This window comes from Suricata suricatta, chromosome 8 (assembly GCF_006229205.1).
Source record: "Suricata suricatta isolate VVHF042 chromosome 8, meerkat_22Aug2017_6uvM2_HiC, whole genome shotgun sequence".
In the NCBI taxonomy this organism is placed as follows: Eukaryota; Metazoa; Chordata; class Mammalia; order Carnivora; family Herpestidae; genus Suricata; species Suricata suricatta.
This window is the reverse complement of record NC_043707.1, coordinates 49,403,759-49,427,482: the sequence shown is the minus strand read 5'-3', so window position 1 is coordinate 49,427,482 and position 23,724 is coordinate 49,403,759. Positions and strand designations below refer to the sequence as shown.

Here is a 23,724-nt window from a genome sequence, read left to right as displayed (position 1 = left end):
GAGACTGGGATGATGCAGCTATAAGCCAAGGATTGCCTGAGCCACCAGAAGCCAGGAGAGAGGCAAGGAATGGATCCTTCCTCAGAGCTCCCCGCCCGCCCCCAAGAACCAACCTGTCAATACCTGGGTTTCAGACTTACAGCCTCCAGACTAAAGAGAACAAATTTCTGTTGTCTTTTTTTTTATGATTTATTTTGAGAGAGAGCGAGCAAGCACGAGCACAAGCAGGGAAGGGGCAGAGAAAAAGGGAGAGAGAGAGAGAATCCCAAGCAGGCTCCAAGCTGTCAGCACAGAGCCCGATGTGGGGCTCAGACTCAGGCACGGTGAGATCATGACCTGAGCTGAAATCCAGAGTCACACGCTTAACCAACTGAGCCTCCCAGGCGCCCTATAAATTTCTGTTGTCTTAAACCAACCTGTTTGTGGTACTTTGCAGCAGCCATTAGGAAACTCATATGGCTCATGAAGAAGAACTCCAACTGAGCTCTAAATTCTTTCTCTTCTGGTCTAGCCCTTCTAGTCTATCCGTCACTACCTCCACAAGGCAGCAAATAAACATTTATGGAACACCTACCTAAGAAGTTTACCTATTTGGAGAAAAATGTACACAATCTATAATTTTTACCACTTCTTATAAAGTTGTTGCCTGACACACTGTAGGCTTTTAATAAATATTTCCTGGCAAGTTGATAAAGTAATGGATATAAAAATGTTATACAAATGTAAGGTATTATTATGAACCCACTTTCTACCTCTGTGTACACCTTTGTATCAGATTCTAAATTAATTTACGTTTTATGTGTTGAAGAATTGCAAAACTCCAGAACTCTCTAATACTGCAGCCTAAGGATCCCCGTAAGGCTCACAAGCTCTGCCTGTCCACTACCTACAGAGATGATGAATGAAAAGGAAATCAATCCAAACACCTCCCCAGGACTCTGATTCCTACCAGACAGGGATGATGTCATTCTTGCTGGGTCCTCCCACACTCACTCAGGAAGGGGCAGAGGGAGCCCAGGGGAGGGGGGGGGGTGCTGCTGGTTGCCTTAAAGGAAGTAAACCACAAAGCACTGCCCTCCCACTCCCCCTGGGAGTAGAATGGGTGGTGGTGGGTTAACATCTACAAAGGAAAGGAGGGGAAGGAGGGAGGAGCTGATTCACTAGAACAACTCTTCGAGTGACTCAGAAGCTAGCAGAAAATAGCCTGCTCTCCCACATCTCCTCATTGTCAGGCAATGAGGCACTTCCTCATTGCAAACACCAATGCAGGGCCAAAGAGAGGAGGAGGAAATGGGATTTTTCAAATCTGTGGGCCTATTTCAGCACCTCACGGTCCATGTTTTTAACCACGCCAGACATTCTGTTTTAAGTCAAGTCAGTATTCATTGAGCACCTACTGTGTGCCCGGCCTGCATCCCGTCTTTCAGATCTGTCAGTCTCCCAAACACAAGGAATGGGGTCTTTCACTTCTGAATTTCCTACTCCATGACTTCAAAAGCCCTTCGCTTGCTGTCCTTAAACATGGCAACGAGAAAGAATGAAATCTGGCCATTTGTAGCAGTGTGAATGGACCTCAAGGGTGTCATGCTAAGTGAAATAAGTCAGGCAGAGAAGGACAGATACCATATGTTTGCACTCATAGGTCTAACAGGAAAAACTTAACAGAGGACCATGGAGGAGGGGAAGGGGAAACGTAGTTGGGGAGAGGGAGGGAGGCAAATCATGAGAGACTCTTGAACACTGAGAACAAACAGGGGGCTGATGGGGGAGGGAGAGAAGGGAACAGGGGTGATGGGCATGGAGGGGGACACTTGTGGGAATGAGCACAGGGTGTTATATGGAAACCGACTTGACAATAAACTATAAAAGAAAAAAAATAGATATGACTCTCTCAGGCCTATGATCAATAGGACAGGCAAGGAGCCTTTTTCTGGCTTTGATGGTGATTTTATAGTCTTCCAGGCCTGTTCTCTGCACCAGTCCTCCTTGTGAGAGTCAGTGGGCAGGAAGCAGAATATGGTGTAGGTTTGGAGTCATACATTCTTGATGGAAGTTCTTTCTTTGCCATTTACTTGCTCTCTGACCTTATTTGGCTTCTTTTCATTTCTATCTTCTCAGGAAGATAGGAAAGATTTATCATATAGTAGTGCAGATTAAGTTAAGATATCATATGAAAGTACCTGCTACTGTGACATGATAAATTCTGGCTTACTTCCTTCAAATGTCTCTGTAACTGCACAGACTGACCACATCCCCCCATCAGAGTGTAAACGGCATGAGGGCTGAGCTGTACCAGTCTCAAGGACTAAGTCTGCCTAGATGAATATCGATGTGGGAAACAAAGGCAAAAGGAAAAGCCAGATAAAATTAAATTTCTTCATAACCTGCAGCCCAATGACAAATTCTTGAGGCAGGCAGAGCAAAACGTTTCTCCAGGAACTCCCTACTGTCTTGAGGCTAATGTTTCGCCAGGGGGGAAAACACCCTTAGCTTGACTTTAGCTAGGTCTCCAGAATCCCCACGAGAGTCTTCTTTAGCATATAAAAATCTCACTAAAAACTTCCCCTGGACTTTACCTCCCCCAGCTCCATAGCATAGAGCCAGTCTCTCCTCATGGTCCCCGGGCAGCTCTTTCTGCCCATGGGTCCTGTCCCTGTGCTTTAATAAAATCACCTTTTTGCACCAAAGATGTCTTCAAGAAATCTTTCTTGGCCATTGGCTCCGGATCCCACGAGCTTCACTAGCACCCCAAAAAAACTCATCAAATTCTATGTCCCTAGTAGTATCTTGCTTAATAATTGTTATGAATAGGAATAATTTATTAAAAGCAACATGTTATTCATGCATTGTAAATATTTAATCATATCATAAGTATTTATTATATTGTATTTAAAATAATGTGGTTATTATTAGGGCGCCTGGGTGGCTAAGTTGGTTAAATGACCGACTCTTGATTTTGACTCATGTCATGATCTCCTGGTTCCTGAGATCCAGCCCTGCATCTGCTCTGAAAGCAAGGAGCCTTGCTTGGGACTCTCTTTCACTCGCTCTCTGTCCCTTCCCCACTCGCCCAAAAAGAAATAAACTTAAAATATAATAATATAATTATTATTATTTTAACCAGCGAAATCAACCTGTGAACTAGAGGGCAGTCTATGGAAAACGCATCCAGAAACCTTAACCTCAGTTAGGGATGCAGCTAGAGATGCATCCTCTTCCTTCTCTGGGTTATTTGGTCCTAGGAGGATTAGCTGTTACCAGCAAGATCTGCATTCCTGCGTTCACAAGAAGGGACCGACATTCCTTGCCTCCTCTACACCGTCCTTTGTTCCAGCTTCACTGCTAACGCCATTGCCCCACAGTATAATGGGGCCAAGGACACAAAGATGTCCCCTCATCGGACCAGCATACCCTGGAAAACCTTGACAGACTAATTTGCAATTACTCGACTTCTACCTGGAAGGTAGATCGGACTGGGTTTTGCTCTCCCAGGTGTTACCCGGTGTCCCCGCGGCAGGGGCTCCGGTGCTAGTAGCTCTCTTCCCAATGTAAAGTGAGACGAGAAGGACTGGGTGGGGCGCGGGCTGTCTCCAGGTTTATCGTCTTTGCGCTCTCGCCTCTAGCACCACACCCAAAAGCTAGTCCAAAAGAGACGGCATGAAAGCCACGTTCCCGGGTTTTCAACAACTAATTCTAAAGCAGACACCAAAGGACACTTCATTTATTAACATTTTGGATAAAATGAAACGTTCATGTGCCCAATCGATCTGGGCCCCCAAAGCCCGCCATTCCCAAGCTTCCCAGATCGGTGGGGTAAAGCACGAAACACTCGCCACAGTGCTGACCAGAAGCCGCCCGCAAGGTGGAAAGTTGCAGAAGCTGAGCCGGGAGGGGCGTGAGCCCTCCCCCGAGCCCGGGCCGGAGGAAGGCGCTTCCTCCAGGAAGTGACGCGAGCTCAATCCCAGCCTGGCTCTCCCCAAACAAAAGGGATCTTGGGGCCCCGGGAGGAGCCTAAATGACATTGGAGAAGCCCCTCCTCCAGCCCGCGCGCATTGGTGCCGGGGCTGAGGAAGCGAAGTGACGATTGGCCCTGGCGAATGCCAGTGCCCCCGCCCGGCGGTTGAGGGGCGGGGACTCCGGGGGCTGTGGATGGGAGCCGGTGGTGGAGGCGGCGGGGAGCGGAGCCCGGAGCGCCGGGGAAAGGTAGGAGCCGCCGGGGCTGGGGTTTGGCGGTGGCTGGGAGGCCGGCTTCTCGAGAGAAGAGCAAGGGTAGGACTCCCGGTGTGGTCCCGCCGCAGTCCCAACTGCCACTCGCGCCCATCCCCTGAGGGGGCGGGGCTGTCTCCTCCGCCTCCCGGTATTCCCCGAGGAGGCGGCTCCTCATCCTCCAAGGGTCCTCGCTGCTACTTATTGTCCCCGGTCAACCCCAGCTCCGCAGAAGGGGCTTCCCTCCTGACACCCCTCGCTTAGGGAACCCCTCGCCCAGCGCCTCAACCTTGGGGAGGGCGCACAGGTTCCCATTCTCGAGGCTGCCGCCCCCGCCCCCATTTTGTACCCCCGGGAGGCTAGGCATCCCTCCCTACACTTGTCCCTGCTCGCTACAGTGGCATCAGAGCTAGTTTCGTGCGTGAATGAAAATCACTGTTTTCCAAAAAAGAGAGGCGAGCGAAGTAGAAATCAAGACCCGACCTAGACAACCAGCTCCTCAGACGAATCGGCCTTCCCCCGACTTCAGTTCTTCCCATCCCCCGTTCTCTGATCCTCAGCCTTCCACCTGAAAGCCCCTCGGATCCTCCGTCCCCGGGGCGGGGGTCGAGGGCTCACTTGCTTTGGGACTGCTCTAGACTCTGGAGGAAGGAGGAATAGTAACTCCCCACTTCCCCATCACCCTTTGTACCTTCCTTCCACTCTCTGTTCCTTGAGGGAGAACCCAACGTCCAAGGGTTTTTTGTTTTTTGGATTTTTTTTGGTTTGGGTTACGTTTCATTTTTGCTTTCTATCCTGTATCTGCCCTGGGAACTTGAGGAAAAACCACCCTTTTATGTTTCACATTGAGGTGGGTGTGTTGGATATCTGCAGAGTTGGCCTTTCCGGGGTAGAATGCAGTGTATATTGTTTGACTGTCAGTGAATAGGAGCATGTTTTCTATTAAAACAATGTCGATAAGTAAATAAAGAGCATTAGATTAGGAATGAGTGTCTCCCACTCTAGGGTGGGCTGGTCCGTTGCTCAGGGAGACTGCAGTTAACCTTGAAGATATAGTTCTGTTGAAACAAAAGGCAGGAAGTGTTGGAAGAAAATTCAGGTTCAGCCATCTAGGTTTATGATTAATCCGATCCTTTGGCCTTTGGTTACTCTCTAGCCCCTCTTTTATGGTGGAGTTTTCCCTCCCGGGGAAACTGATACATACATGACATTGCTTGCTGATTGGTTTTACAAGACCAGTATCACCTACTAACATTTAGCTGATGAAGAGTAGGAGCAAGTTTTAAACCTCAGCGATGAGGATAAATGAAAGCAAGGTTAACTCCAGCTATTTACATACTCGTAACTACCAAGAAGTGTCTCTGTGTTATGCTCGTAAAGGCTTTATCCAGGTGACCTTCATTTCAGTAGATGCAAAATACTGATGATTTTGACCAGATGTTAATGACACTGAATGCCCAGTGATCATCTATCGGTAGCACTTCCAGGTATTAAATTTTGCTGTAATTTTTTAAATATTGTTTTGTTCTCATTCTGAAGTCCATCTTACTACTGTTCTCTGTAGCCAGACTCCTAGCAAGGAGGTGTGAGGAATTGAAATCATAGTAGGCAGTTAAATGGCTGTCTCTTACTTCCTGATTAGACTTTCTGAAGGTAGACTTCCTGAAGTTCATTAGTTTTCAATAGTTAGAGTCAAAGTTTTCAGAGCCACTCTTAGGGCTCACAGATCTGTCCCGTGATTGTTTCCAGATCTCCAATAAAAAAGCACAAAGAGAAACCTGTGTGGTGGGTCTCCCCAGCAAACCCCAAGTGTACTGCGACAGGAGGGTAAGACATGGGCCCCCAGCAATAGCACCAGAAAAAACGAAAAGCAGAACAGGAAATCCCAAAAAGATGTATCTTATTACATGACTGGAGAACAGAAAATAAACTAAGGTAAGAGATGCAGGAAACCAAAGCAGGGGTGATTACCAGGGCCTTAATGAGCAGGGAGGAAACAGCAGATACTTCTCTTTGACCTGTCTGGTACACGTTTGGGTCTCGGAAATCCTTCCTCTGACTTTTTCAACAACTCTTTGGTCCTATGAGATGAATAAAAGCATTGTACGCAGAGGAGTTTTATGTATATGTCCAGTCTGTCACTAAATTATCAATTCTTTAAGAGCAGGTAGTAGTAACTTTTTAAAAGCTTTGTGTCTTTCCCAGTGCCTGGGACATAGTTTGACTTAATAAGTGTTTGTTGAATTCGGTTTGAAACAGTCACGTTAGAGTAGACTAGAAAGACAAATTACTGATAACGTATAAACTTAGTATAAACAGCCCACTTCTTTTTGCCTTGATTTATTTCCTCTATCTGATGTCTTAAGAAACTCCAGTATCTTAAGTGACTTTAAAATACTGAATTTCCTATAAGAAAATATCTGATGTTTCCATGTATAATTTTGCTGTACTGAAACTTGAAGCTGACCTGTAAATGTAATCACTGCTAGTCATTTTAGGATTTTTTTTTTTCTAAGAATCGGACCTGAGTGGAATGAGGTAGGAGAGCACACTAGGAACTGATTGCTGGTTTTTAAGAACAGTTTCTGAGTGTTTGATTGTGACAAGTTACTGAACTACTTTGGGATTTTTAAAAGTGAATTTTTAATTGATTTTGTGCTTTTCTGAACTAGCCCTAACTACATGAACATGGACACAAATAGGATCGGGTCCCTGAATGGAATCATGCAGACTGGGGTGCCTGAGTGGGTGGCCCAGTCGGTTAAGCTGGCTGGCTGACTGCAGCGCCGGTCATGATCCTGCAGTTCATGAGTTGGAGCCCTGCATCGGGCTCTGCGCTGTCTGCGCAGAGTCTGCTTCGGATGCTTTGTCTCCCTCTCTGCGGCACATGTGTGCACTCTCTCTCTCTCTTAAAGATAAATAAATAAATAAATAAAAGAATCATGCAGACTGATTATGGTGGGAATAATGTAATCAGTCTGCAGTGGGTTTGTGTCTTGCCAGTTAATTTCCAGAACAGGATTGGAATTCCTGGCTTTTCTGAGCAGAGCAGAGTGGTGTTTCGAGGGCTTGCCATTGATCTGGTGTTTGGTGGCGTGATGTGAGAAGCAGAGATTTATTTATTGCTAGAGGAAATCTGTCCAGTCTGTGGTGGTTGACCCAGGAATGGCATGTCAGCTTGTTTCTAAAGGCTGTTTTTTCTTATTTCCTGAATGTTTGCTGCTAATAACTAAAGATCACATCTTCTAAATTTCAGTTCAAAGCATTTCAGTGAGAAAATGGCTTATTTATTGTGAGGCCATAGAGTGTGGGAATTGACAGGAGACTCTAAAGGCAAACCTGGGTTCAAATCCCAACTCTGTGGCTCTTTTACTGTGTGATGCTGGGCAAAGGCAGTTTTCTGTCTCACCATACCCCATTTTCCACAGCTGCGACACAGAAATAATTTTTAGAGGTTTTTTTTAAGGTTTACATGAACTAATATGTATATAAATCACAGGGCAAGGCCCCTGGCATGTAGGAAGCACACAATATTAGCAGGTGTTATTGCTGTCGTTGTCAGCACTTTGCCTGTGAGTTACAGAAATTAATATTAAACGTTCTTTTACTCCCTGAGCATTTTAGCAAAGGTGAAGAATTAGTGTATGATTTTGTTTATCATTTGGTTGGTTTTAAATATTTCAACATGTAGCTAAGATTCCTGAGTTGCAGAAAGCAAAGCTTATACATGGTATGATCTCAAACATCTGATACAAGGACTTTTAGGAGAGTGTGTCTGTCTGTCTCATAGAGTGTGGGTTTCATAATTTTGTCACGCAAATTATCTTTCTTGAGTTTTTGGGCCGGGAGAAAGAAAGGCGAGGGATTCAGGCACCTGGCGTCTTCTCTGAATTGTCCGTCGTTACTCTCCAAACTCTCCAGTCTGCCTCCATCCTCAGCGTCAGATCTGTGGTTTTGTGGACACTGCGACAGCACGGGGTTATACCTTCTGTGAGATTTAAAGGATTTTCCGTGGTAATTTTGATCAAAAGAGGTTTTTGCCTTCTGAAGACTACTTCCCCACTGCCCCCAAAGTAAGAAACAATCCTAGGAACAGGTGAGAAGAAACAATAGATGGCAGTTAAGAGTGGAGGTGGGGGGAATCCAGGACAGAGGTGTGTGGATGGAGGAAAATGGGACTCCGAGCAGAGAATGCAGTCATATGTTCCTCCCTGCCAAGACTTCCAAAGTCTGTATTTCAGGTCCAAAGCCAGAGTTTCCAATCTAAATGTATCCTTTCTGCTAAATGAATCTTTTCTGACTTGCTGGGCCACAAGGAATGTTGTCCTTGTTATTGGGTTCAGCAGAAACTAGAAAGGAAGATGCAGCACAGGACGACAGGGTTTACACACACCAAAAAAACCCCTCTGACCCTGAGCCTTGAGAGCAACTGCTTGGGTCCTTTGCACAAAGCTGTTGGGGGCGGGGCAGGGGGGGGGGGAGGCTGAAGAGTGCTGTGTCTGAGTCTCCCACCCTAGACTGGTGAGAGCACCTATCTTTTAACAAGCGAGGAACTAGAAGTTATAAAGGAGAGAAGAAGGAAGGGTAAGTGACAGGTAAGTCTCAGGAAGAAGAGAGAAGCACTGACCTTCTGCGGGGGCGGAGGGGGTACCCCATCTCTCCGTTTCTGCTAACTAGTCCTGCCTGTTGCAGGTGCTACAGGAGTAATGACAGAACCAGGCCGGTTCTTCAGCGATTTAATATTTGGGGGCACAAAAAGGACCAGGTCTCATCCCATGGATCAGTGTCTTCCTCTTGCCTCTTGTCTTAAATTGAAGGCACAGAAGAAATTTTCTCAAAAGGCTCAACTCCCTGAAGACTTCTCCACTTCGAGACCTTTGAGCTTTCCCCACGCTGACTCTTAACACGTTTGTTCCTCTTGGGAAGTCTAACTACTTCTCACCCAGCATGCCTCACATCAGTCATCATTTTCCCCCTAAAACCAGTTCCTTTTCTAACATCCCTGTTTGTGCTAATGGCGTCATTGTTCGAGTCAGACAGTCTACAGACTCAGCTGATCTGGGATTATTTCCCCTCTCACTCCCTTCAGTAAGTTACCGTAAATTCTGCATTGAGTCTCTCACAGCGGTCATTTCTTGTCCATCCTGACTGCCATCATCCTAGTTCACACATTTTGGCCTCATACCTATGGTGTTCAAGTTTTCTCCCGCCTTTTCCTGCTTCCAGTTTCCCATCAGTCAAATCAGCTCTGTCCTTCAACCTCTAACCTTCCTAAAACTGCTTTTGCTATGATATTCACCTGGTTAAAAATGTTTGCTGGCTTCTCGGTTCCTTAAAGATAAAGTCCAGTCTTGTTGGCTGAAATTCAAGGTACTACACCGTACATTTCTTTCTAGTCAGCATTTTTTGAATACCCCTGGGAACCACACTGCTAGGTGCTGAGTTTAATCAAGTTGAATAGAACAGAGGATTTGTCTAGGAGAGCAAAGTCTTAGAAGACAGATATGTAAACAAAACAACTGATACAGCTGAATGTGATAACTGCTCCTAGGTTATGGGTATAGATACATATCCACTATGCAGTGAATGTAGTGTAAAAAATAGCTGTGATATGTTTAGAAAATACATTTCTCAGTCATTAAGTTAAAATTGTGACTTGATTAGGGGAGCCCAAGTGGCTCATTCGGTTAGGCATTGTCCGCCTCTTGATTTCAGCTCAGGTCATGGTCTCATGGGTCATGAGCCCCACATCAGCTTGAGATTCTTTCTCTCCCTCTCTTTTTGCCCTTCCCTGCTTGCTCTCTCTGTCTAAAAAAATAAATAAATAAACTTTTTTTTTTAAATGTGACTTAAGTGAAAGCTACACAAATTCTGGGATGCCTGGGTGGCTCAGCTGGTTGAGCGTCCAACTTCGGCTTAGGTCATGATCTCCTATGCCGACAGTGCAGAGCCTGGAGCCTGCTTCAGATTCTATGTCTTCCTTTCTCCCTCTGCCCCACACCAGGTTGGGCTCTGTCTCTCTCTCTCCCTCAAAAATAAAAATATTATCATAAAATTTTTTTCTTTTTTTTTCTTCTTTTTTCTTTTGTATATCTTTATTTTATCTTGAGAGAGAGAGACAGAGAGTGAGTAGGGGAGGGGCAGAGAAAGAGGGAGACACAGAATCTGAAGCAGGCTCCAGGCTCTGAGCGTCAGCACAGAGCCTGACACCGGGCTTGAACCCACAGACTGTGAGATCATGACCTGAGCCAAAGTCAGACACTTAACTGACTGAGCCACCCAGCTGCCCTTATAAAAAAAATTTTTTTTTAAGCCATATAAATTCTGTGGAGGCAAAGGTATGCTTTTCACCTGTGTCTGCAAGTCACAAAAAGCTAGTGTAGACAGAAGAATGTCCTTTTCTTTTCCCAAGTATGGAGATAACCATTGGCCTGAATAGATGCTGTGTGTGTCTTCCTCAGACTTTCCCAGAAACTGGCCAGGCCATCTCCTTCCTGGAGCAAATCAACCTGCCAAATGAGAAGGAGTAAACTTGTTTTGATTTCTAAATTAGACACATGAATGGTAGAAATTGGCAACTCCTCAGAAAAGGAAAACTTCATTATCCTTGCTGATGAAACCAAGTATGTACTCCAGGGATGAGAACTGACCAGTCACTCATTTTAACTGTTCAGTATCCTGTTCGAATAGGTGTGTCATCCCATTTTATAGATGAGAACTTAAAACTCAAAGGTTAAGTGAATCGAGGAACTATGAAGTAACAAAGCCAAGACCCAAACCTAGGTCTGTCATATTCCAAAGTGCATTCAACTTTTCACTGACATACTTCCTCTTAGGAGAATTACTGTCCCTGAAGAACTTTGGAGCAAAAAGCTATTGCTAGGTGTGTTGTTGGTAATTATCAGCCGATTTAAACCCCCTCGCCCCCCAAAAACCCAAAACAAAACAAAACAAACAAACAAAAATACAATCAATGATCTGATTTAGAAGCAGACTTTAAGGGGCGCCTGGGTGGCTCTGTTGGTTGAATGGCCAACCTCAGCTCAGGTCATGATCTCATGGGTTCATGGGTTCAAGCCTCACTTTGGGGTTTGTGCTGACAGTGCAGAGCCTGCTTTGGAATCTCTGCCTCTCTCTCTCAAAAATAAACATTAAAAAAATTTAGAAATCAGAATTTAAAAGGTAAAAGACCATCATGAGTTATAATATTTATTGTGGAAGTTTTGCAGTTCAGAGAGAGTCAGGTTATGGGCATAGCTCCACCAATCCCTTGACTGACGTATGATTCATCCCCCATATTGTATGTTCTGTTTCTTCCCAGTTTGGAACCCTGATGGAGTCCATGACTTCCTTCTACATTGACATTTGAAGGGTTTTTGCATTTCAGGCTGCCCCTGGAATTGCGACCCATGAATCATTTTACTGGAAAGAAAATCAATCCATATGTTACTCTCCCTTCATTGTGGTATTTTACACCTCACGGGATTATTTCAGAAAAAAAAGTAGGGGAATGACGGACAGATAGATAATACAGACAGATATACATACATCTGTCAATGAAATCATGTTAATTTCATTTTAACTAAAGACCGCCAACTGACAAATATACTTAAGGCTTCATACTTCTAGTATTTTTCTTCTGTTAAAAGGCACATTTCTTAGTGCAAAATATTAACATAAAATCTATTATTCATTTTCATTAGCATACATTCCAGTAGCTTCACTAATGTCGTTCTTCTGGTTTGGTCTTGTCTCGGACGAGAACACATACGTGTAAGGGTGTAAACAGATATCTAGGTAGACAGACCTGTTTTTAATAGCGTTGTCCTAAATGTCCTCATTTTGAGGGAGAGATGTTTGAATATTTGTTTATGGGCTTGAGGCCACTTCCTTCTTTTCCTCAATATACATATCAATCTTGTTGGCAACAAATGAGAGAGACCGTGAGAGAAGCAGACATACCATAGAGAGATAAAGAGACATTCACACACAGAGAGATAACAACTAATGATGAATAAGCTTAGAGCTAAACAAAACAAAAACCTGATGTCCATCTTGGTGTCCCAGAAAGTGGATTATACCGCATCTTAAAAAGACGTTAAGCCTTAGACCTAGTTTTACTATGTAACTATAATCTTCAGCAAGTCACTTAACAATCCTGGCCTCGGTTTTCATTTGTAAAATGGAGAATGCTGAATTAGATTATTTCTCAGGCCCCTTCCAGCTTTGTGAATCACGTTTTGGCTGAAGTCTTTCTACCACACAATTCCTAAAGCTCGTAAAATGAGATCAGATGTGAAAGGTGGTCCCCAAGTAGCAGTAGTTATTAAGGAAGCCTCTGGAATCCAGTTCCTAGGTTCAAGTCCGATTTCTGCCACATGCTAATTCTGAGACTTTGAGCAAGTTATTTGGCCTCTGTGCCTCACTTTTCTGATCTATAAAAGGGGTTTGATGATGGTTATAGCATCTATCATCCAAAGCTGTGAAGACTGAATTAATTCACATCTTGCAACACTGCCTGGAACACGTTAATGTTTATCTTTTTTTGTTTTGCTTTTATTTAGCTCAATAAATGTTTATCTTTTTTGTTATTACTATTCCTGCTTGAATTCTTCTTAGAAAACTATGCTATAAACTCTGAGGTGGTGGGGATCAACATTGATGGGCTTAATTATATCATTCATTTGTGTACCAAGCATAAATCCAGAAAATCTGGTATCCCAGAATCTGCTTTGACTAGAGTACTGGAAGCATATTTAAATGTTGACCTTAATTAGCTTCATTCCAGAACTGGTTTCTTGAGGCCTGCTTCAAGTCTATATTGACAATATTGGTTACACAAGGATCTTGATCGCTTAGCACTATTGCAGCTTCTGAGTGCATTATTCACGTTACATTTCAGGATCCTGAAAATTGTAATCTCTGAAAACTGTTGCAAAACCATCCTATTTTGTAGAATACTATCTATAGTGTGGCTGGAGAAAGCAAACGGATAGCAATTGGACAAACACAAGGCATTCTGAGAAATATGTTCCAGCACTCTCCTGGTAGGGGGAAGGCTGAGATCTAGTTGCTCAATAGTGTTTAAAAGTAGTAAATGATTAGCATGTTGCACTAGTTTGCTTGGGCCGCCATAGCAAGGTCCCACAGACCAGGGGGCTAAACAATAGAAATCTATTGTCTCACAGTCCCAAAGGGTAGAAGTCAGAAATCCATGTGTCAGTGGGATAGGTTTCTTCTGAGGCCTGTGTCTTTGGCTCAGAGATGGCCATCTTCCACCTGTGTCTAAATTTCCTCTTTTAAAAAAGACACAGCCATATTAGATTAGGGCCCACCCTAATAACCTCATTTTAACCTAATTACCTCTTTAAGGACCCTATCTCCAAACTCATCACATTTGGAAGTGCCTGGGGATCAGGACTTCAATATATGAATGAGGACAGGCACCCAATTTAGTTCAAAGACTTAAATTGTCACACATAGACACGTAAGGATCCAGATAGTCCACTAATATCATTTATCTTCAACTGAAAGTTTGATTTGCCCTTTGTAGTAAAGCTTATATTGCTTAGTACTGTAGAATTCAATAAAATGAGATTTGTTTTTAGGCCTTGGTTGTAGAATCTTTGTAACTAATAATAACAAAAACAACTCTTTTTCGTAAATGTACAAAAGATCTGCTTTCTAGGTCAGATAATTATCTTCTGATAGTATTTTGACATGTTTTTCTTCCCTCACCTAATCCTCAAATGCCAAAAGTGGATGACAGGTACAATTTGGAATGTTATCACACTTTTATCCCCAAATGCATAAATAACACTTCTGGAAAACCAGAAGTGCCAGAGGCTGAAGAAACTTCAGTCTTTTTGAGATAGTCAAGGTAATGTGTCGTCGCCTTCCACCCCCAGATACTAGGAGGCTTTGATACATTTTTAAAAATAGCAGTGCATTTGTGCCCATATTTAGATTGAATATTTATAAATAGGACATACTTATTTGATTTTTTAAATTTCATATGTTCTGGGTTTTTAAGGAAGTACATTATCTAGTGGAAGGCTGTCAAAAACACCCATTTTGTGTGCATTGTTGACTCTGAATTTTAAGAAGTAATTGGCCTCCTATATTTTGGCTTAGCCGGTATATATGTGAAAATCCTTACGTAATTTGAACCAAAAACGTACTTAATGGCCTGAATCCCAGTCAGTTGTAGCCCCAGTATAAACTTCTTCAATTTGACATCGGCGTGTATAATAAAGAAGTGATCTTTATCCAGTTTTGCAAGCCTGATTTTCTGGGTAAAACAACTGATTTGTTTTTTATACTAGCCACGTTGACTTTAAAAAAAAAAAAAAGATCTGTGTAGATTTTTTTTTAGGTGTTTCTATATCCAGAAATATCTAAGACATACAAAAATGTTGTTTTCCCTCTTTTATGCCCCATACCAGCCACCATTTAGAAATTAAGCCTTCAGTTCCACAGAAAGACAGGCACACACATTCCCAGATACTAGATAGACAAACATCCTATGTGCGCCCCGCCCAGCCGCTTACAGAGCTATAGAAACTGTTCGAGGTGTTTATTTTTCTGCCAACCAATCTCCGTGGTAAAGAGGCAACAGTGCCTGCTCTCCTGGAGGACCCATTCTGAGTTCCAGAGCAAAAACTGGGACCTCCTCAAGAAGGAACGACCAGAGCCGGAATGAATTGAGCTTGGGCATTATCCAGAGAAGGGAAAAGGTCCGAGTAAAGTGAGCAGAGCCCAAGCCACAGCAGCGCCCCTTCAGGGCAAAACCGGCAGTGCCGTATATGAAGGTCAGTGGTGGGCGAGGGGGCCCTTCTTGAGAGCCACAACCCTTGTGACTGTTGGCACATACAAGCTTGTGGGGAAGACTCCTGCACTCCGGACTGATGGAAAGTAGCACAAGAACAGACTGAATGGTGCGCGGCGCAAATCTCATGTTTGAAATCCCTTATTGATAACCTAAAACTAAGTTTCGTACCTATCCCATAGATCGGTTTATTTTTCCAGGGTCTTAAAATATGTATGATTTGTCTTTTTTTTCTTCTACATATTTATATTTTTTAAATTTAATTATTATTATTTTTTAAGTAGGCTCCACACCCAACGTGGGGCTTGGACAACACGACCTTGAGATCAAAAGTCAACTCTGAGATCAAGAGTCACATACTCTATCCACTGAGCCAGCCAGGCTCCCCTATTTATTTTTTAACTGAGAAAACTTTAAAGCTTACTACGATCGCTACAGCTGGCATGCCGTACCGCAGCGCATGGTAATGCATCCAGACAACTTGTCCACCACTGGGTTTTTTTTTCAGATTTATAGACCGTAGCATTCCTTAGACAGACGTGTCTGCCACTAAACTCTAAGGAAGGTTGGAGAGATTCAAGTGGAAGGAATGAGCTGAGCATCTGGTCGAAATGATCTTGTCTTTCAAAGTTACTTAATGGATGATGACAGTGACAAGTAACAGCTCATTTAGAAAACAAGTAGAGAGCAAGTCTGTAGACTACAATATGGCAGGCCAAAAATCTGGCAGTCATCTTTCTGACAATTAATATGGAGTTAGCAACAGCCTTTTTCCTTGAAGTCTTGGGCCACATAATTTTAGGCAGAAACTGGAGCCATATTTAAGAGTTGGTGCCTTAAAGTACAAGACAAAAATTATGGTTTATCAAATAAAATTTAAAGCCTATCTTTTCTGTAAAGTTTACTGGGTCTGATATACTATTAGGAAGACATAAACCAAAAATTTGCATATAATTCAACACCTAATATTTGAAAAAAAAAGGGGGAAAGTAGGAGCTGAGGTGAGTCATTAGCCTTACAGACAAAGTCCAGGTAGTGGCAGGTTGATTTGTTTGCTCATTGACTGGCAGGAGGTGAGGGGGTAAGAGTGTACCTTATACATGATTTGTGTCCCTCACTCTCCCCAGCTCTCTTTCCCCTTCCCCTCCCTATGGTCCTCTGTTAGGTTTGTAAATCATGGGAGACTGTTGAATACTGAAAACAATCTCCTGTGGACTGGAGGGGGAGGGAGGAAAGGGGGTGATGGCCATGGTGGGGGGCACTTGTGGGAAGAAGCACTGGGTGTTATATGAAAACCAATTTGACAATAAACTATTATTTTTAAAAAAGTGTACCTTATACAAATTTAGCAATTTGAAAGGTTCTGTTGTGATTATGTTATTTTTCTATCTGAGTGTTTGTGCATAAGTCATGGTGATTTAAGCAAATAGGCTTTTGTCAATTTTTTTAATGTCTTATTTATTTTTGAGAGAGAGAGAGAGACAGCATGAGCAAGGGAGGGTCAGAGAAAGAGGGAGACACAGAATCTGAAGACAGGCTCCAGGCTCTGAGCTGTCAGCACAGAACCAACATGGGGCTCGAACCCACGAACTGTGAGATCTTGATCTGAGCCGAAGTCAGATGCTCAACTGACTGAGCCACCTAGGTGCCCCTAAATAAACATTTTTTAAAAAGATTTTGAAAGCCCTCACCTTTCCTAGTGATAATTGCAAAAGGGAATTGAAAAAGTGGCTCTTTTCTTCTTTCTGTGTCAACCTACACCTGTCAGGCCTTATCAGCTATGACAGTTGACATTCATGGGATTTATCAAATCGTTTATAGTATGGTCACATAGATAATAAATTTGTTATTATTTTGCAGCATTGGACACTTTTCCACCATGCTGATGGCATTTTAAATATATTTGTCAATTTTCCCAAATTTTAACTGAAGACCACCTTGAGCATTTATACTTGAGGACTAAAGTGTGACCGCCAATTATCAGGTCAGTATCGCCCCTCCCCCCACCCACTCCCACTTCTGTCCCCACTCTCAAGAATATCACTGTCGTTCTAAAACAGTACAGTTTTACTGTCTTTCATATATTAAATTGATTGCAATGTCTTGTGTACGGAGATTAGATTAAAAAATAAAGAACAGCAAAGAACCTTTTAATTTTAATATGATAAGGAAGGGTTATGGGAACATGTGAAAACAGACCTATTGCTTTTTCGATTACATAGCTGGAGCCCTTTCCTTCCTCCTGGGTCAGATTTGCATTGTCTTCACCTCATGCGGACACTAAGCTGAGTGAATGGGCATATATTGGCAGGATGTCCCAGATATTAAAATTTGTGTGCAGAAGTGATTTGCAAGTGTAGATAACAAGAATATTGTTTTTGATGTCATCGACAAAGAATAGAATTTTTCTTGCCTGGGCTGGACTCCTTTATAATTAAAGCAGCTCTGAAGAGTGTTTCAATTCTACTCCTTTATGAGGACATATATGCATTACAACAGATCCAAGACTTTGATTTATGTACGGTCGGTTTTTAGTTCTTTGTATATTCACGTTAGTCTTAGTTCACTGGGCTCTCTAACAGTTCTTGATTTTTATCAGTGAAAGCTTAAATGGAACCAAGAAGGGCTTCAGAGATTATCTAGTCTGATTACCTGTGAGGCGACCCAGTGCGTAACTGGGTACTTTTTGTCATCAAGCCACAGAGCCGCTTAGTGGCAGGGCTCAGACTAAAATTCTGTACTCCTCGCACCCCCCACCTGTTATGCTTTATTCACATCACACTACCTCCCTTAAGCCCCAGTGTTAGATCTCTAAATTATTTAAGGACTACAAAAATACTGAAGGAAACAAGAATACATGTGAACACTCTCATTTTTACTTCCGTGCTCCACCCAGTTGATTTACTCAGTTGATTTACTCAGTATTTACAGAGTGCCTTCACAGGTGCCTGCTATTCTGCTGCACATTATGGGAGGGAAAGGGGATGGGCATAAAATGATGAGATTTTCCCTCTGCCTTATAATCTCTGAGAGATTAAAATATGAAACCATCAGGAAGAAGGGGAAGAGTTTCTTTCATCTAAGAAACCAGTGACTCAACTGATGGTTTAAATTCCTCCCCATTCTTCGCCTCAGGATGCTTTCACCCTTTTCCATCTGGGTTTCCCAAGCAGGAAAGGACAGCTTGAAGGTATTTCTGAGGTCACTGATCTTGGCTGCCCCCAATTTTGGTACTTTCTTAGAATTCTCTTGGAAAGTGGGAGAGATTAGTAGTTATTAGTAACTAAACCATTGTTTAGCATGTATCAGGAACTTGGCAAGATGTTTTCCATTTATTAACCCAGTCTTCACAGCAACCCTAGAAGTTAGATGGCATCGTCCCCCCTTTCACAGATAAAAAACAAACAAACTGAAAATCAGAAATCCTGCAGCTCAGAAGATACAGACCCGGCATCCATCTGTCTACAAAGCCACATGCTCTTTCCAACATAGCAGCTTAAATTAAGTGTAGCTTTGTTAGGTGTGGGTTTGGGGGGTTTTGTTTTGTCTTTTTTTTTTTTTTTTTTTTTTTTTTGTAAAATACCTGTTGCGAGATGTCTTCAGTAACGCTGAAGTGAGGATCACTTACTAGTCGCTAAAACTCAATAGTTAGAAAGTCAGCAGAGCTGAACGTAGATTGAACATATTTTGCCATGTGGCAAAAGATTTGTACAGCACGTACCAGAACACAATCTGACAACACAGTGAAGTGCGCCTTTTCTACATGCTTTCCTGCACTTAGAGGCAGTGGCTCTGGAAGGAATCAATGACCCTTTTGTGTGCCTCCCCAAATCGAATGTGCTCATAAGAGTTGGGAATTACTGGAGGGTGTGTGACCTTGTCATGGTGCAGCTCCCTTTAAAGAAAACTATATGGGAGTGACAATTTGCAAGTATGATTGAGGAGAAGGAAAGTAGTATTTGCTCAGCTTCGGAAGTTCTAAAATGTAACTCACCATGCACACTGGTCAGAAGACCCTCCGACAGTTGTCTTGTAGTCTCACTTCTGTCTATATGTGGCTTTTGAGAAATTAATCTTGGGAAAGGATTGAGTTTGTGCTATGCGGTTTGCCATTTAACAGGTTTCAGAAGATGCAGGATTTCACAGAAACGGGAACTTACGGAGTCAGATAAACTCTGTGAAAGTAGACAGACTGTTTAAAAGAATTTCTCCCATACTGCCACCAGACATTCTCTTTGCTCAAAGTTCATTTCAGCCAACTTCAGAGGGATGCCAGCATGTTTTATATACTGTTTAGGAATTTGGTTATCCAAAACTGGGAAATCTTTTTCATGCTCTAACAGTTTTTTGGTGAAATGGTATTCGCTGTAACACAATTCTACCTGCACTTCTAGTAAACAAAACCAGTGACTAATTCTTTCTGAGACCTCCCAGGATGTTTATAAATATGCCTGGAGGAAAAACTGATCTTTGTGAGTGGTGATGAAATCCATACTTAAGGTGAATTTTATTTTTCTCTTACTGCTCAGTTTATGATTAACATCAGAAAGCTCCGATTTTTTTCTACGTAATTGTAACTGTTTGCCTTCTTTAAGGCATCTTGTGCTGTGATTGGTGGCTCTTTCCTTGTGTGACTCACTTTATTTTTTTTCCTCAGCCATATCAAATAGACTCTGTCTTCTGGAGATTGTCTGATCATTGCCTTTGTTTTAGGTTTTCAGGATGAATCTAGAAAAACTCAGCAAGCCTGAACTCCTAACACTATTCAGTATTCTTGAAGGAGAGCTTGAAGCGAGGGACCTTGTGATAGAGGCTTTAAAGGTATGTTAAAAGAAAAAAAGAGGTCATCGTATGTTTGGAAAGCCGTGTCATTGGTGGTTGTTTTTTTAACCAGGGTATTTCTGTAGCTCCTGTTGAAGTTAGAGGTCCGGGTATACAAACCGATTCCTGTTCCAGCCACTACCTCCACGGTATGATTCTGGGGTACTGGTAAAGCCTTTCTGACTCCAAAATATTTCCTTTAGTTTGGACTTTAAACATCATTTTTTAGCTTAAGAGGCCATTTTTGAATGCCAACTGCTTCGGAACCTGATGAAACCTGCTTCCTAAAATACACACACACACACACACACACACACACACACACACACAACCAATACCAAAATTCAGTACATAATATCTGGGAGATCAAGGACTCCATAAAGACCATTAAGACCATCTCTGGATTCCCTAGACCCCCCTGGAAGGATTCTTACTTTTGTTTTAGTGTGTGATATCTGCTAAGACCCAAGGGGTGGGGAAGGAGGGTGTGTGGTATATGGAAACTCTACACTCCACTCAGTTTTTCTGTGAGCCTAAAAGAGCTCTAAAAAATAAAGTCTAACCGAAAAACTACAAGGGAGTACAACCCAGGCATTGTGAATCCTTTATACCGTTGTAAGGATGTTTCCCAATCTGTCTCGAGATCAGATTTGAAGAGGCGAAGAAAAAACAGTTAAGGGTGTCTGTGAGCAGCAGGAAGATGAGGACAAATGACCAAACAAGAGAGACTTGACTATGCGCGAGTGAGCAGAGTCCCTGCAAAGTGCACCCAGTCTTAAGGGTCTAACAAGATTTTTCTAGTTTCCAACTTTAGTTAGAGGTTGTATCAGTGTACATCTGTTTGGGGGGGGGGTTGTTTGTTTGTTTGTTTTTATATTGTCAACATATAGTATAGTCTTGGCTTCAGGAGTAGAACCCAGTGATTTCATCATTTACATATAACACCCCGTGCTCATTCCGAGAAGTGCCCTCCTTAATGCCCATCCCCCATCCCCCCATCAACCCTCAGTTTGTTCTCTGTTATCAGTGTATATCTTCAAGTTCATTGGTAAAAGGTTTCTGAAGTACTTTGTTGTTGTTTTTCCTTTCCAAAATTATCCGAGCTCCTTATTAAGTATTGCATTAATACTTCATGAGTGTTCATATGACCCTCCACTGTTGAAGACTTTTTTTTTATAGCAACAAAGATCATTTCTCATTGCCATTCTAGGAGGCTCAGAGAATCGGTGATTTCCTGAGTAGTTAACAATAACCCTCAATCGAGTTCATACAAAAAGCGATAGCTTTTCTCTTCTCTAGCTTGCCTTTCCCCTTCCTGCAGTGATAGAGAGTAAATGTGTTCATTTAGTCAAATCCGAGTAGGGTTTTTTGGGATTACTCTGCAGTTATAATTGTGATAAAAATAAGTTCTAAACCTGTTATTTCTATATGCTCTTAAATTTAAAGTGATATGCTAATTCATCTTTCAAAGCTGACCAAAAAAGACTGACATTCTGTCTAATAAATATGCCTTAGGGTAGTTTATCACTGAAAACTATTGTTTGTTTGTTTTCCCTTATAACTTTGTAATGTGTGATAAGTAATTTCCAGTAGTTTCATTCTACAGAGTGCATGAGGCAATTTCCTTCTGGCCTCCCTGGGAATCACATGTTTATGACGTCGACACGAGCCAAGGCACATACCTTAAAGGTCATTGCCTGAGTCTTTGCATTCCATACCACTGATTAGAACTATGACTTTGGTCAAGTCATTCAGTCTCACTGGAGCAAAGCTTCCTTCTCTGCAATAAGAATAAATGGTTAATAATTAGTATTTGTGTGTCACACTATAAGTATTTGCCTGGCATTGCAAATACTCCCGACAATGTAGGATTCATTTCTTTTCCCTCTATGTGTCTTCTTCCAGGGAGTTCATAAACCCCATATCCAAGGAACAGTCATTGGTCGCTAATGATCTGAATGGATGTCTCCAGTGTGTCCTCAACAGTGCCTAGTTTGTAATGACTCCCTGCCAGCACATATAACATATAGATGTTCACTCTGGCTGGTGATTCATTTCTGCCACCTCCACAGGCCTTCCCCTTTTGTTGCTATTGGTGGATTTTCTTCCTTTCCCTTTACATCGCTGGAAATGATTCTATTTTTCATAACGCCATCTCATTGTTAGCAGTGGTCCTAACCTGATTAAACCCAGGACACCCTCCTGTTTCTTTTCCTGGGCTTATCTGCTCAGTGAAGAGAAGAGAAAAAAAGAACTGGGAAAACTTGGAGCTCCTGCCTAACCCTCACTCCTGTTGCCTGCTGTTCTCCCACTTCTTTGTCTCGGTTGACATCTGTGACCCTGGCTCTCGTGTCCATAGGCGTCATCAGCTTAGAACCCAAAGCGTTCACTGCCAGGGCTGCACCAGGAAGCTCTTGGCATGGTGATGACTCTTTTTTTCTAGGAGCCCTTATAAATAGCAGCCAGACTTTAGAAAACTACAATAGTTTGGAAACGTGTTAAACTCATCTGGGGATCTGCCGCTGTGGGCAGTGGGACTCCGGGAAGCGGTCCCCTTACAGATTACAGGTGACTTCTACAGAAACTTGTGGGCCTCCACCCCTCCACCACTGAGGTGGGGGCGGGGGATGGCTGCCTCTAATGGAAAAATCAGACTGACCTTACTTTCTCTGTGCTCTTCAGCCTCAGAAACCACCCAAACCTGTAGATCTTCATGTGTCCATTTTGTTAATCATCATACCATCAGCACCCAGCCTGGTGCCTAGCATATAGACACTGAAGAAGTATTTGTTGAACAGGGGAAATGACAGTGCCGTTGTGACGTGTGGTTTTAAAAGATTGCCACAGGGGGCTCCTGGGTGGCTCAATCAGTTAAGCATCCAACTCTCCGTTTCAGCTTAGGTCATGATCTCAGGGTTCCCTGAGTTTGAGCCCGGCATCAGGCTTTACTGACAATGCAGAGCCTGGTTGGGAGTCTTTCTCTCTCTCTCTCTCTCTGTTCCTCCCCCACTCACACCATCTTGGTCTCAAAATAAATAAATAAGCTTAAAAAGAATAAAAGATTGCCGTACGATTTTAAAGCAAATGTTGTGAATTGGTAAATTTTACAGCTTGTTCTCATGCGGCCGCAACACACTGCCTTCTGGTTTTAACGTTAACAGATGCGTAGTTCCTTGTTGCACATGTTGTCCCCAAATATATTTTTCCTCCATGGATCCAATTTTAGTGACTTTAGGCAGCTTCTGACAAGTTGAAAGAGCAGCTTGAGAAGGTAGAGCTATAATTAAGGGGACTTTTGGATAGAAGGTATCACTGAATCACGCACAAGTGTCATGTTTCATCTGCATATAGGGCTTGGAGATGACAAAGTTATCTCCTGAGCCTCGAGCTCTATGCGGTGTAAGTTGAAATGAAGTGACATGTCTTGAAGCAGTCTATTGTTAGATAAAATAAGTGGCAGCTGGGGTCAAAACTGTTCCGAGCCTTCGAGAAAAGCAACTGCCATACAAGTAAAAGTTCAAATGCACTGTCTTTTTGTTTGTGTTTTACTTTTGTGTATTTGTTTGGTCTCTGTAATCTATAAAGATCTTACTGTTATTTTGATAACCCTTGCTTAACAACTTGGACTCATAAGGCAGCTTACTAATTTTCTTCCTTTATTATGCTTTCTTAATTCACACTTCGTGGGTTGAAAAGGTTTTGATATAGTTATGACAGGTTTCTTTCTTTCTGTTGAAGTAAAAGAACTTACCTTTGTTTTTCCCTCTTTCCCTTCAAAATAGATTTTTTTTTTTCCTGGCCATAAAATCAATTCTTCAACCTTGCATCTCTGAATTAAACTGCACGGTTCACTGTTGCTGCTAAGTAAA

The 23,724-nt window shown here is 42.6% G+C and overlaps 1 protein-coding gene across 6 annotated transcripts in view; it reads left to right on the top strand.

The window, feature by feature from the left end:
* The first annotated feature begins 4,145 nt into the window (after window positions 1-4,145).
* CTTNBP2NL (CTTNBP2 N-terminal like) overlaps window positions 4,146-23,724 on the top strand; it is a 52,387-nt gene continuing 32,808 nt past the window's right edge. For 2 of the 6 annotated variants that reach the window (XM_029948553.1, XM_029948547.1), the window contains exons 1-3: window positions 4,146-4,203; window positions 16,895-17,018; window positions 19,748-19,855. In XM_029948553.1, the coding sequence (XP_029804413.1) occupies window positions 19,757-19,855 (99 nt within the window). In that variant the 5' untranslated portion in view covers window positions 4,146-4,203; window positions 16,895-17,018; window positions 19,748-19,756. Of the gene's footprint in view, window positions 4,204-6,082; window positions 6,142-8,898; window positions 9,295-9,559; window positions 9,577-16,894; window positions 17,019-19,747; window positions 19,856-23,724 lie in introns of those variants that run through there. The other 4 variants (XM_029948552.1, XM_029948551.1, XM_029948549.1 and 1 more) reach the window with 4 other exon arrangements.